Source organism: Lolium perenne, chromosome 2 (genome assembly GCF_019359855.2).
Source record: "Lolium perenne isolate Kyuss_39 chromosome 2, Kyuss_2.0, whole genome shotgun sequence".
Taxonomy (NCBI): Eukaryota; Viridiplantae; Streptophyta; class Magnoliopsida; order Poales; family Poaceae; genus Lolium; species Lolium perenne.
In genome coordinates this window covers 53,538,444-53,552,995 of record NC_067245.2, presented here as the reverse complement: position 1 = coordinate 53,552,995, position 14,552 = coordinate 53,538,444, and the positions used below count along the sequence as shown (strand labels likewise).

Here is a 14,552-nt window from a genome sequence, read left to right as displayed (position 1 = left end):
TGCACACAACATTTTGACATGTGTACTAAGATTTTTAATCTTGGTTAAGATTAAAGCGCACACTCGTGAACCCAACAAAGCAGAACACATCTTCGTTTGTTATGCCACTTATTACAAAAGATCCATGCCGAACCAATGCAAGTGTCACAACTTATTACAGAAGTTAAGGACTATCAAAATCAGTTGATGTTGCCTGTTCAAACTAATTAGGTTGGTTTTAAATGTTGTTTTACAAAAGAATTTTGTGCGGAAATTCAGATGTGGGTGAACGTGCACACTTACTAATAACGAATAAGTACCATTAGCTAAATAATTCGTTCAACGAGTCAGACATATATTCCATGCACGCTGAAATAACAATTTATTAAATAGACAATAAGAACATGAATATAGGTGTGATGTAATTACCCTAGTGTTTTCCCACGGGACATATCAATGTATCACTGACATATAACAAGGTACATTTGCCAAGTAGCATGGTTTGATAATAAATATAAAAGCTAAACAATAACCAACGGAGATAAAAATGTCTTCACGTATGAACCGATACATGATTGCAAGCTCTTGAGCATGCCGCAACTGTGGGGAAATCGTTCACTTATTGCATGTGTAGTTGACAACTTTAGCTTGTGAAAACAAAACCGCCTTGCACTGTAATTTTGCCGCTTAATATGCCAGCTGTTCCTTCACAAGTCTTTGGATTTGCAGCCATGTTGGCACCCTCTCGAAGAAAGGTATTGGTGAAAACCTTAATATCCTGCAGACATTATCCGAGTTCAGGAATATGTGGGTTTTTATTGTCTGATGTTTGTTAAAAGGGGTTGTTGATTGCATACCTCTTTGTCTACTCCCTCAGCTTTCTGCTGGAGAACAGGGATTGATGAGGAAATTCCTGACGGGATAAACGAGGAAAATGCTCCAAGGATGCTTGAGTACATCACCGCCTACTCAGAACGAATTTAGTTAGAGCATGTATGTATGTTGCGTTGATGTACACAAATGATATGTGGATATATTGCTACGTGGTTCTCTGTTATGTGCTACAACATCAAAATGCACAATGAAAATAAGCGGACGCAAAAAATTATGAACACACACACGCACTTACCGAGTACAAATACTGCATGATATGGTTTATAACCGTTGTCCCGGTGATGGACAATATCCTCAGGTGCAGGGATTGCATCAGGCTCAGTATTGCAGTATGGAGACCCAAAAAGACAGCCAGAACAAAAATGACCAAAGCTGATATGGCACAGGGAAGCAATAGTAATATTTCTGTAAACATTGTTTGTTGATGATGTTTTTGTTGCCGATGATATTGTTGTTGTTGTTGCTGCTGCTGTTGTTGGTGTTGTTGTTGCATTGTACTTCTTGGTAAGAAATTATCAGACATATGTGGTGATCCCTTGGCTGTTGGACGCTGCCAATTGTGAGACGATAGCCACGAGAGCATGTATGGAAGGCCCTGCATCTTGTGCTTGTTGGCATCCAAAATACCCTTCTGCATTTCCAAGATATCTTTCTGGAACTCCCACTTGCTGTACATGCGGTGCTGTTGAGGTGTGAGGTACTTATTCCGTATTTTCTGCAAACCATCCGCAGTAGGCTCTGCCAGGGTAGAGATAGCAAGCACCAGTGCAAGGCGGTAAAGTTCCGCTGCAACCAGAGGACAATACTTAGCACCATAGCTTATTTCTGGCCGTTTGACTGACACAACCACCGGATCAGCAGAAACATTTGTAATGCTGACGGTCATCAGCTGCATCTTGCTACCACCCCCGCCTGTTTTAAATTTCTCCGCCATAGTCAGCGTCTTCCCCTTCATGACTGTGAGGTAGACGATGAAATCGCTGACCTGACTAGCATACAGGCGGCTGATCTCAATTACAGACTGCTTGCTATTAGTGACACAGTTCTTGTGGCCACCAGACTTGATTGACGATATTGTGACACCGTCCTGAGTCTGTAACTTGATCTCGGCATTCCTTGCGATGACAGATCGCTGGACCTGGATCAACTCCTTGAGAGTAGACCCCATAGCATCCATATCCCTGTATATATAAGAGTATGTGCCACATGTGTTTTGAGCGATGTGGTCCATTACCTTAGGGTCATGTTCGGCATCTAAACCAATGGTGTGAACCGGGAACCCATGGTTGATTGGCTTTGTGTAGACCGAATCATCTTTGCCGGCCGAGATGAAGACAGTTAAGCATTCGCGGTTGATGCAGTCATGCATTTTCCTGCCCTTCAGAATCTGGAGCGGAAGAACGAGAAAATTAGCAAATGTTGACAACTCCCAAAGATAAATAGTCGAATATTAACAAGCTTGTAAAAAAAACGTACTTTTGCAGCTTGCTGCAGTGCTGCACCCATGTCAGTCTTCCCCCCGGTGACTAAATTTTGGACCATAGAGCTTGCAGCTTCTTTACCATTAAGAGACATTTCAGTGAGTTCTGTACGGCTCTGCACTTCGCTACTGAATGACAGCATAGAGAAACGATCTCTCGGGCCAAGATCTTTTATCACGGCTAGCATGGCTTTCTTCACATTCTGAAGCCTCTCTCTTGTCATGCTTGCGCTCATGTCAAGCACTGCCACAAAATCGACGTCTGTGGCGTCGAATGTGGCCGGTGCTGTAACGCGTACTAGCACAGGAAATTCCTTGTCAAACTCATCATTTAGAATCTCATCACGTTCTGTGAAAGCTGCTAACTTTACTCCCGGGGTATCAGGTGCCACCTACAACAAAGAAAGATTCACGATTAATTTACTGCTATAACCAATATAACAAGTATAGAGGATGGAAACTGTAAATGTAGCTCGGGCTACACATAGACGGTTTGATGAAACAAATTAAAAATGACCTTTTGAAGTTCCAAAAGATTTTGAATTTTTTTAGATGTTGATAATTATGTATTCTACCAACATGTAAAAACTCATTTTTTTTATATATTTTAGACTGCACAACAAATAACAAAATCTGATAATTTTTAGAGGTTTCAAAGATTGCACTTTTCACTACTTTCGATTTTCACTTTTACTATGTATAAAAAGCATAAACATCTACTACAATACTAAACGCACATAATACGTCATTACGAGAGAAATCGAACTGAAACCAACTACCCACTTTTTACATAAAAAATATTTTAATTATATTTAAATTTAGATGTATCTATACACATACATTCAAATTTAGATAAAGGAGAGACATTCTTTACGAGCCTGAGTAAAAGCATCCACAACATTGTCATAGTAAAATTTGGAAACACCTCTACAATATTGGCATGGTCAAATATCTGTACTGGGTGCCAACACTGGATAAAATCTGGTTAAAAATGTCATATCTATTCCTACCTAAGGGCATCTCCAACGGAGCGATGTAAACGGACTAAAAGCGTCTTTTTATGTCGCGCGGACAAAAAAATGCGCTCTCCATCGGCTAGATGTAAAATGACCGCAACATCCGTTCTAACGTAAATGTGGAGCAAATATGCAGCATGAATGCATTTGCGCCTCTTTTGACCTGCATGCATGCTTATGTGCTGGTCATTCTTGTACACATAAAAAAACATCTCTTTTCTCTCTCCTCCCTAATTATTGCATGGCAGGGCTTTTGCGGTTAAAAAATACGTTTCTGGGGCTAGAAAGGAGCAAACGCATACGGACATGTGACCACTTTTTGTGTCCATGTCCAATACAAACGAAAATAAATTATATCCAAAATGCATCGTCCGTTGAAGCTACCCTAAAGCTACAATATATAAAACTACTCTTATAGTCTAGGAAACTAGTTTCAAAAGCTAAAATGGATATTTGGTTCGGAGCAAGGAATTGCACCGCTTCTTAATTTTTGTCGTTTTGGAACAACCTCCACGGTGGTTTGGAACAACCTCCACGGCGGAGGAAACTATCTAAAAGCTTTGGGCAAATATAGAATTACATTTGACTACACATTATGACTGCTCTAACCGAACTAGGTAAATTGGTATAGGTGATAGGTATGTACGTGCACGTGACATCATTGCTATTGTCACATCAACATGATTCGGTCATGTTTGGTCCATATGTTAATAGACGATTTTTTCCCTATAGCATAATATTATTTTAAAATTCTGTATGAGTACGAACATATAAAAAAATCAAGCTCCATTTTAGCATGAATTATATTTTAGAAATTTGTTGCCAAGCTGCTCTTTACTTTTATAAGTGTACTATTGGGACAATTAAAAAATAATATGAATAAAACTTTCAAAAATATATTATTTATTAATTATTTTAATATATTCATCGAAAAAAAACTTCATTTGCAGCATGAACGCATCTGTCTGTCTAAAATGTAATGTATTTCAAAAGGAATTTGTTGTTAACAAAAATCAAGTTCAAGAAAATTAACAAAAATGAAATTTCTTATTATTATTTAGTTTTCATTAAGAAAATATAATTAAATTTTCAGTTTGTAAGATTAGCTAAAAAAATCTAACCATTTTTCCCTAGCTAGACCTTCATCACTATTTAGGTTACAACATATAAACGGGAAATTCGCTTTGACTCATAGGAGCATATGAACCCGTTATATGAATATACATTTGAAGTGTAAAAAAATTCCGAAACAAAATTTCGCATGTATATATAGACATTTTATGTTCGTACACAAGTTTCTAGAATTTTTTTTCTTCTGTGTCTCCTGTAAAAAGAAATTTTTTGATTACAACACGACTACGTACATGACATTTTTTTGTACATGCCAAATAAAAAATATTTTTTTCACAAAAACTTGTGCACTTACATAAAATGTCATAATGTACATCATAAATATGTCAGAACTTTAAAAAAAAAACTAAAATTGTTTTTTAATTATTTTACATAATAGATGCAAATTCTTCTATGAGCCAAAACGTCTCCTGTCATATAAACTTCATAGTTCTACTTCCTATGTCCATTAAAGATTGCTATAAATTTGTCTAAATTTGAATGTATTTATACACTGAAGAGTGTCTAGATACATCTATATTTAGAAAAACTTGCAGTATTCTCGTATGAACAGAGGTAGTGCCAGTGACTATCTATATGAATGATTACGGGGTAGCCTTTTTCCGCCGAGCAGTCTGCCAGGCGTGTAGCGTCCCTCCGCTTGGGGTCCACACTAGTTGCAGCCACCACCTAGGGTCCAACCACCATGGAAGCAATCTGTCGAACATGCTCTGGGAAGGTGCGCACCGAGCGGCCTCACGTGGAGGAGCCGCCACGGCTGACCGAGCAGGCGATGTACTCCCCGAGGAGAAAGAAGGCCCGTCCAACTTCTGCCGGTCACGCGAAATCTGGCTCGTGGCGAGAAGCTCAGAAAAGAGGGGAAGGGAAGAGGTGGATGGCAGGTTTGTGGTTGGTGGATCTAGTTCGTCGTCGCGGTCGTGAGAGGATTCAGTTTCAAGACTTTGAGAAGCAAAATCACCAGAGTAAATTAATCATTTGCAGCCCTTCATTTAAGATCTAACGTACAAGATTAACCTATATTTGAATTAAAAGTTCAAAGTGGTCAGAAAAGTTTAAAAAACCTAGTAAATCATGAATGTTTCCTTGTATATTATGATAAAGTTTCAATCCATTTCGACTAAATAGCATTTTTTGTTTTCAATAATCCCCACGAAACTATTTACTCATAAACTACTGATCTAAATGAGAAATTGTTTACACATAAACTACTCAACTAAATGGATTGGAACTTTCTTGAAATATTTACGATTTACTATTTAAAAAAATAAATAAACTCAGAGTACAGTATGTTAGATCTGAAATGTAGCGCTGATGATGATGTCTTTGCCCTATGAACTCCCCGAAGTGCAATCAGAAATTACAAAAGAAAGGGCAGCAACATTATAATTTGCAAGGGAGAACAACAAATCACCTTGGTGCTCCAAGGCATACGCATATCTATTGGTGGATGAGAAGACTTTTTTCAGTTGGTGAGTATGCCGTGTTTCACTTTGACGAGAGTGGATTGATAACCAGCTGCAACATGCGCGGGTTAGTAGAACTCGGGCTGAAGGACAATGGCTATATATAGACAAATTTGAAATTACTAATTTGCCCCTGTGCGGTCAAATGTCAACCCCTTACGCCCTTACTACCTATGGCTCAAAATTAAACAAACTTGTCGAAACTATACTCCCTCCTTCCTAAAATAAAATATAATTTTTAATCAAAAGTAAATTTCTAAGTTTGACCAACTATATAAAAAATAGGTCAAAATCTATATTTTCAAAACATTATTGTTATAGCGATCACAAAATGTATCTTCATATTATGTGCATTGGTATTGTAGATATTTCTATTTTTTATACAGTTAGTCAAACTTTAAATAGTTTACCTTTAACTACACACCAAACTATTTTGAAAACACCCACTCAACTGAAGCACGTGCCCGAACATGTGAACAGCATGTGCATGAACATGTGAACGTTAGGTCAGACTATTGCAAGTCAACTCAATAATTACTCGCTACCGTCCAGACAAGTCTAATCATGTTATTTGAAAATTAGGCTAGACGAAGACCACTGGTCATAAGTCGAAAACTAAATCTTAACACCGGGCTTCGGTAAATATTAAATATACTATGTAGTTGGGTACTCCTTCTATTTACTAAAGGGTAATATATTAATATGACCATTCAACAACATGTTATAAGAAGTTACTTGTGTGTAAGAGATGCTTAAAAACAGAATTATTAAAGAAAAGAGAAAATAACCCAAAAAAATCAACAAGAACAACCAAACATCAATCTTTATCTCGGTGACAACACCAAAACTACGAGACATAGTCTCCTTAACGATAAATGTCATGGGCTCAGACCATTTTACATGTTTACTTTCACCTTGGCATTTCTACATGCATCATCATTCTAATCAATCGAGATTCTAGATTCGAACCTATATGTATGCTTTTTCTCCATTAGGAGCAACTGAGCTAGGATCGATGAGGATATTTTTCCCGGGTTAGATGGATCGATCAAGCTAGTTCCTAGTACCTGTGTACCCCCATTTTCCCGAGACACGGATAGGCGACTAGGGCTTCCCTGCCTCTTGTCGGCGACGTGATCGATCCGCCTCACCTCTCGTGGCCTTAGGGCCATGCAAGCGCGGTGGATTCCGGTCCTTATCGGTGTTAGGGCTATGTGTTTCAATAATTTCTTTAGTTTTTTAGGGTTTGAGTCCTACACAAGAAGCGGTGGTGAATCCCTGAAGATGGAAAAAGTCTGCCCGCCTAGCCTCCATCTTGGCGGTGATTCTAGCGTTTTCGGAGGGTGTGTTGAGGTTTGTCTCTAGCAGATCTCGCAAGATTTGGTCGGCGTTCATTCCGATCTACGTTTTGCTTCATTGACGATGGTCGCTGCTCTCGTGCGCTGCTCCTTTGAGGCCTTTATCACGATAACTTTCCGTTGGCTACTACAACAACCTCTACTACGACAAGTTTTTCTCGGCTCCAATGTTGCTCGGCTCCAATGAGGGAAAGGCGAGGATGCCGTCACACCTTCGGCTTGTTCGAGTGCTTTTAGTCATCACTATGTGGTCCAGTGAACTTTTTGTAGTTCTTATTACTCTTGGGATTCCTCGTACTCATGTTGAACTTTATGAATGATTGGTGTACTTCTCGCAAAAAAGTTGGTAGTATATGCACACACGTTTCTATTTCTTTCTTCCCTTTGTCTGTTTTCCTTGATATCGTTCCACATTTTTTCTTTATTTTTTTGTTAGTTCTCTTATCATTTTTATTTCTAAAACATGCTCATATGTTTTTCATGTTTTTTCTTCATTTTTGTTCCTGATGTGTTTACACTTTTTCCGCATTGTACAATTCATTGTTTTCTCTACTGTGAGTTCTAAATTTTGTTCAACTTTGGTGATATATTTGCTCCTCCCGTCGTCATGATTCCTTCCATGGATGCCAAAGTTTATTTCACTTTTTTCTAAAATTCAAAGTATAGTAGGAATGCCTCTACCATTTCATTTTCATTTTATAAATGGATCTGTACAGATGGACGGTGTTACAAAAAGATAAAGAAATTTACAAAGTACCAAACTTGGCCTACATACACTCGTTAAGACTAGACTTAGCTCTATGTCTAATCATGTCAATGTAACCTTTGATAGTAATGTGACATGCATGTTTCTTGATCTCTCTATGCCTGATAAAGAATGATCTTATTTCTTTAGTTCCATATACCCCAGCGTCTAGCGATTCTTTCTTTGAAGAAGGACATTGTTCTTTTTCTTTTTCGCATATATCATCATGTCAATATGATCTAAATCTGTGTCCCATTCCACACCAATCCCCCACCAGATATTTCTTATATTTCTTAAAGTTTGACCAACTATATAAAAAATAGGTCAACATCTATATTTTCAAAATATTATTGTTAGAGCGATCACAAAATGTATCTTCATCTTATGTGCATTCGTATTGTAGATATTTTTATTTTTCATGTAGTTAGTCAAACTTTAAATAGTTCATCTTTAACTACACACTATATGCAACCTATTTTGGGATGGAAGGAGTAGTACAAACACCCACTCAACTGAAGCATGTGCCCGAACATGTGAACGGCATGTGCATGAACATGTGAATGTCAGGTCAGACAATTGCAAGTCAACTCAGTAATTACTTGCTACCGTCCATGCAAGTCTAATCATCTTATTTGAAAATTAGGCTATACCAAGACCACCGGTCATATGTCAAAAACTATATCTTAACCACCCATCTTTGCAACGAAAGACATTCGGTAAATATTAAATATATTGTGTACTTGGGTACTCCTTCTATTTACTAAAGGGTAATATGTTAATATCAGCCTTCAACAACATGTTGTAAGAAGTTACTTGTGTGTAAGAGATGCATATAACAGAATTATTAAAGTAAAGAGAAAATCGCCCCAAAAATCAACAAGAACAAGCAAACATCAATCATCATCTTGCGGGCAACACAAAAACTATGAGACATAGTCTCCTTAACGATAACTGTCATGGGCTCAGAACATTTTACATATTTGCTTTCACTGATACAGAGCAGTGATTGACATTTCTACATGCCTCATCATTCTAATCAACCAAGATTTCAAATTCGAACCAATATGTATGTTTTTTCTCCGTTAGGAGCAACTGAGCTATGATCGACGAGGATATTTTCCCGGGTTAGATGGATCGATCAATCTAGTTCCTAGTACCTTTGTACCCAAGTTTCCCGAGACACACATAGGCGACTAGGGCTTCCCTGCCTCTTGTCGGCGACATGATCGATCTGCCTCACCTCTCGTGGCCTTAGGGCCATGTAAGCGCGGTGAATTTCGGTCCTTATCGGTGGTAGATCTATGTGTTTCAATAATTTCCTTAGTTTTGGTAGGGTTTGAGTCCTACACAAGAAACGGTGGTGAATCCCTGAAGATGCAAAAAGTCTACCCGCCTAGCCTCCATCTTGCCGGTGATTCTAGAATTGTCGGAGGGTGTGTTGAGGTTTGTCTCTGGCAGATCTCACGGGATTTGGTCAGTGTTCATCCCGATCTACGTTTTGCTGCATCAGTGATGGTTGCTGATCTCGTGCGCTGGTCCTTTGAGGCCTTTATTACGATGACTTTCCCTTTGTCTACTACAACAACCTCTACTATGACAAGCTTTGCTCAGCTCGAATGAGGGAAAGGCGAGGATGTCATCACACATTCGACTTGTTCGAGTGCTTGTAATCACCACTATGTGGTCCAGTGAACTATTTGTAGTTCTTATTACTCTTGGGATTCCTCGTACTCATGTTGAACTCTATGAATGATTAGTGTACTTCTCGCAAAAAAGCTGGTAGTACATGCACACATGTTTCTATTTCTTTTTTCCCTTTGTCTTTTTTCCGTGAAATCGTTCCACGTTTTTTCTTTACTTTTTAGGGATTTCTATTTTCGTGCCATCGGGTCCTTAGTTGTACTCAATTTTTCCCAACTCCTTAGTTTTTCCTCAGTTTTTCCCAAGCCGTTGTCTGAAACCCGCAGAAGGAGCTCGGACGGGAGGATTCTCGTTTACTTAACCGTTCCGTGCTGACGTGTGGGGCCGTGTCGTGTGGCGCTGGTAGAAATGGACCGCGTGGGATAGGTTGAGACCGCGTTTGGTTGTACGTGAGCAGGAGCTGGGTTCTGTCTCTCTCGGCCCAAATTGACATTTTTAAGAGCACCTTTTTCCACTCTTTATCTCTCTGTCTTCTTTCACCAAGTTAGTATCAAATCTAGAGAAGCTTCTATTTCTGTGTTTCTTCAATTATTTGTGCCTTTTGGCCTCGTTTTTTGCCCAATATGGCAGCAAATCTAGTACTCCCTCTGGTCCATATTAATGACCTCACCTATCTTGGTTCATATGTACTCCTTCCGTGCATGTATATAAGACGTTTTGGTTTTTTCTTTGATTCATCTACTTTAGTTTGTATCTAGTCTAGTTTTAATGTGTAGGTTCACTCTTTTTAGTTTGAATGCAGTCCACTCTAAAAACATCTAAACAATCTTATATTTCTAAATGGAGGGAGTATCTAGTTAAATCTAGAAGCAAAGCTCAATGCTAATGTACGATAAATTCACACCGTCATAATAAATCAAGAAAACAAAATAGGGCCAACAAAGTATAGTAGAATAGGGATAGATCATAAGCTGTATACAACAACTAACAAAATAACAGGTTCTTAACAAAGGCAGGCCTGATGGGTTCGTTGCATGGAAAATAAAAAAATTCTACCGTGAAATGAACAAAAACCAAGATCCAATCTAGGAAGAAGCAAGATCTAATCTACCAAGATCGAAGCAACGAGAAGAGTGTGAGACTAATCTACCAAGATCGAAGCAACGAGAAGATTAGATCTCGTTGTTGATGTAGTCGATCGTCCCGTGCTGCAATTCGGCAGCACTTCCGTACTCAATCGTGCGTACGGTGTCAATGAAGCACGTTCTCTCCCCGTTCCAGTGGGCAGCGGAGGTGTGGTAGATCTCCTCGGAATCCCAGCAGCACGACGGCGTGGTGGTGGTGGTGGTGGAGGAGAAAAGGTGTAGGGCTTCGCCTAAGCCGGAGCAGACTATGGTGGAGGAGAGAGGGGGCGGCCAGAGGGTCAGGGGTGAAGGAGGGCTGCGCCCCCTTCCCCCTCACCTCTTTATATAGGGGGGAGGCCGGCCAGGGTTTTCCTTGGCCCCTCCTCCAAGCCTATGGCCAGCAGCCCAAGGGGGAAGGGGGGAAACTTCCCCTCCAAGTTGATCCCCCCTTTAGGGTTTGGGGAAAACCTAAAGGGGTTGGCCGGCTGGGCCTTGGGGGCATGTTCCCATGGCCCATTAGGCTAGGGTGCATTCCCTCGGCCCATGCTAGGCCTCCTAGGGTCGTGGGCCCACTGGTGGGACTCCCGGAACCTTCTAGAACCCTCCGAGTCTTCCCTTCTAGAACCGGAAAATCCCGAACTTTTCTGAAACCTAGAAATCAACTTCCCTTATATGAATCTTATTCTCCGGACCATTCCGGACCTCCTCGTGATGTCGTGGATCCCATCCGAGACTCCGAACAAACTTCGGTCTCCATCTCATATTCCCAATCTACTTATGCGATATCGAACCTTAAGCGCGTCACCCTACGGTTCGTGAACTATGCGGACATGATCGAGACTCCTCTCCGACCAATAACCAATAGCGGGACCTGGAGATCCATAATGGCTCCCACATATTCAGCGATAACTTAGTGATCGATTGAACTGCAGGGATTCGTAGCATAGAAAACAAAAAAATTCCTACCGCGAGAACGCAATCCAAGCCAAGATGCAATCTAGAAGATGGGAGCAACGAGAGGATGAACGAGACTAACCCTTGAAGATTTCCAAAGCCTACAAGAGGAGGCTCTCGTTGCTGCGGTAGATGATCACTTGCCGCTTTCAAAAGCGCTTAGAAGATCTTGACGGTGCCACAATCGGGCAGCACCTCCGTACTCGGTCACACGTTCGGTGTTGATGTCGACGTCCTTCTCCCCATTCCAGCGGCAGCGGAAGTAGTAGATCCTCCTTGGAATCCCGGCAGCACGACGGCGTGGTGGCGGTGTCGATGGAGAACTCCGGCAGGGCTTCGCCTAAGCGTATGCGGGAGTTGTATGTGGAGGAGGGGTGCTAGGGTTTGGGGAGAGGGGTGCCTTGGGCGCCGGCCATGAAGGGGGCAGCCAAGGTTGGAGGCAAGAGTGGCCGGCCACCCTCCCCTTGTCCCTCATTATATAGGTGGAAGCCCCAAGAGTTGTAGTCCAAGTCTTCGAATAAGACCCCAACACCAAAACTTCCCAAAGGTGGGAAACCTACTCAAGGGGGGAGTCCTACTCAAGGTGATGTTGGAGATATGCCCAAGAGGCAATAATAAAAGTGGTTATTATATATCTTTATGTTTATGATAAATGTTTATATACCATGCTATAATTGTATTAACCGAAACATTGATACATGTGTGTTATGTAAACAAACAAATGAGTCCCTAGTAAGCCTCTTAACTAGCTTGTTGATTAATAGATGATTAGTTTCATAATCATGAACATTGGATGTTATTAATGACAAGGTTATATCATTATATGAATGATGTAATGGACACACCCAATTAAGCGTAGCATAAGATCACGTCATTAAGTTATTTGCTATAAGCTTTCGATACATAGTTACCTAGTCCTTATGACCATGAGATCATGTAAATCACTTATGCCGGAAAGGTACTTTGATTACATCAAACGCCACTGCGTAAATGGGTGGTTATAAAGGTGGGATTAAGTATCCGGAAAGTATGAGTTGAGGCATATGGATCAACAGTGGGATTTGTCCATCCCGATGACGGATAGATATACTCTAGGCCCTCTCGGTGGAATGTCGTCTAATGTCTTGCAAGCATATGAATAAGTTCATAAGAGACCACATACCACGGTACGAGTAAAGAGTACTTGTCAGGAGACGAGGTTGAACAAGGTATAGAGTGATACCGATGATCAAACCTCGGACAAGTAAAATATCGCGTGACAAAGGGAATTGGTATCGTATGTGAATGGTTCATTCGATCACTAAGTCATCGTTGAATATGTGGGAGCCATTATGGATCTCCAGATCCCGCTATTGGTTATTGGTCGGAGTGAGTACTCAACCATGTCCGCATAGTTCGCGAACCGTAGGGTGACACACTTAAAGTTGGATGTTGAAATGGTAGAACTTGAATATGGAATGGAGTTCGAATATTTGTTCGATGTCCCGGATGAGATCCCGGACATCACGAGGAGTTCCGGAATGGTCCGGAGAATAAGATTCATATATAGGAAGTCATTTTATGTGATTTAAAATGATCCGGAAGGTTCTATGGAAGGTTCTAGAAGGTTCTAGAAAAGTCCGGAAGAAACCACTAAGGAAGGCGGAGTCCCGGAGGGACTCCACCTCTTATGGCCGGCCAACCCTAAAGGGGAGGAGTCCCAAGTGGACTCCCCTATGGGGGCCGGCCACCCCCCACATGGAAGGGGGGAATCCCACCCCAAGTGGGATTCCCACCTTGGGTAGGTTTCCCTATCACATGGAAGGTTTTGGGTTCGGGTCTTATTCGGAGACTTGTAGTCCAACACTTGGGGCTTCCACCTATATAATGAGGGGCCAAGGGGAGGGGGCCGGCCACCCAAAAGACCACAAGGTGGCCGCACCCCTAGATGGCCGGCGCCCCCCTCTCCCCAAACCCTAGCCGCCCCACTCCTCCTTCTTCCCCGCATGCTTAGCGAAGCTCCGCAGGGATTCTCCACCGCCACCGACACCACGCCGTCGTGCTGTCGGATTCAAGAGGAGCTACTACTTCCGCTGCCCGCTGGAACGGGGAGGTGGACGTCGTCTTCATCAACAACCGAACGTGTGACTGAGTACGGAGGTGCTGCCCGTTCGTGGCGCCGTGATCAAGATCTTCTACGCGCTTTTGCAAGCGGCAAGTGAACGTCTACCGCAGCAACAAGAGCCTCATCTTGTAGGCTTTGGAATCTCTTCAAGGGTGAGACTCGACAATCCCCTCGTTGCTACCGTCTTCTAGATTGCATCTTGGCTTGGATTTCGTGTTCGCGGTAGGAAATTTTTTGTTTTCTATGCTACGTTATCCTACAGTGGTATCAGAGCCGTGTCTATGCATAGATGGTTGCACGAGTAGAACACAATGGTTTTGTGGGCGTTGATGCTTTTGTTATCTTTAGTTTGAGTACTTTGCATCTTTGTGGCATAGTCGGATGAAGCGGCTCGGGCTAACTTTACATGACCGCGTTCATGAGATTTGCTCCACGCTCGACATGCAACTTGTATTGCATAAGTGGCTTTGCGGGTGTCTGTCTCTCCTACTATAGTGAAGATTCAATTTACTCTTCTATTGACAACACTAGTATCACCGTTGTGGTTCATGTTCGTAGGTAGATTGGATCTTACTCGAAAACCCTAAACCACGTAAAATATGCAAACCAAATTAGAGAACGTCTAACTTGTTTTTGCAGGGTTTGGTGATGTGATATGGCCAT

At 41.4% G+C, this 14,552-nt stretch overlaps 1 protein-coding gene across 1 annotated transcript; it reads right to left on the bottom strand.

The window, feature by feature from the left end:
• Window positions 1-342: 342 nt before the first annotated feature.
• Window positions 343-6,020, bottom strand: LOC127322789 (uncharacterized). Its single transcript, XM_051351196.2, has 5 exons — window positions 5,912-6,020; window positions 2,350-2,745; window positions 1,109-2,260; window positions 837-944; window positions 343-757 (listed from the first exon to the last, which is right to left on the bottom strand). The coding sequence occupies exons 1-5, from the start codon at window positions 5,933-5,935 to the stop codon at window positions 623-625; spliced, it is 1,815 nt and encodes a 604-aa protein (XP_051207156.2). The 5' UTR covers window positions 5,936-6,020; the 3' UTR covers window positions 343-622.
• Window positions 6,021-14,552: the final 8,532 nt, after the last annotated feature.

What these genes read in the sequence shown, in the direction of transcription:
- LOC127322789 (XM_051351196.2), bottom strand. Translation starts at nt 5,935, where the DNA reads ATGCGTATGCCTTGGAGCACCAAG. An exon ending in GTATGCCTTGGAGCACCAAG is followed by an intron (nt 2,746 to 5,911) that starts GTGATTTGTTGT and finishes TCTTTGTTGTAG; the next exon opens with GTGGCACCTGATACCCCGGG. An exon ending in CTGAGGGAGTAGACAAAGAG is followed by an intron (nt 758 to 836) that starts GTATGCAATCAA and finishes TAATGTCTGCAG; the next exon opens with GATATTAAGGTTTTCACCAA.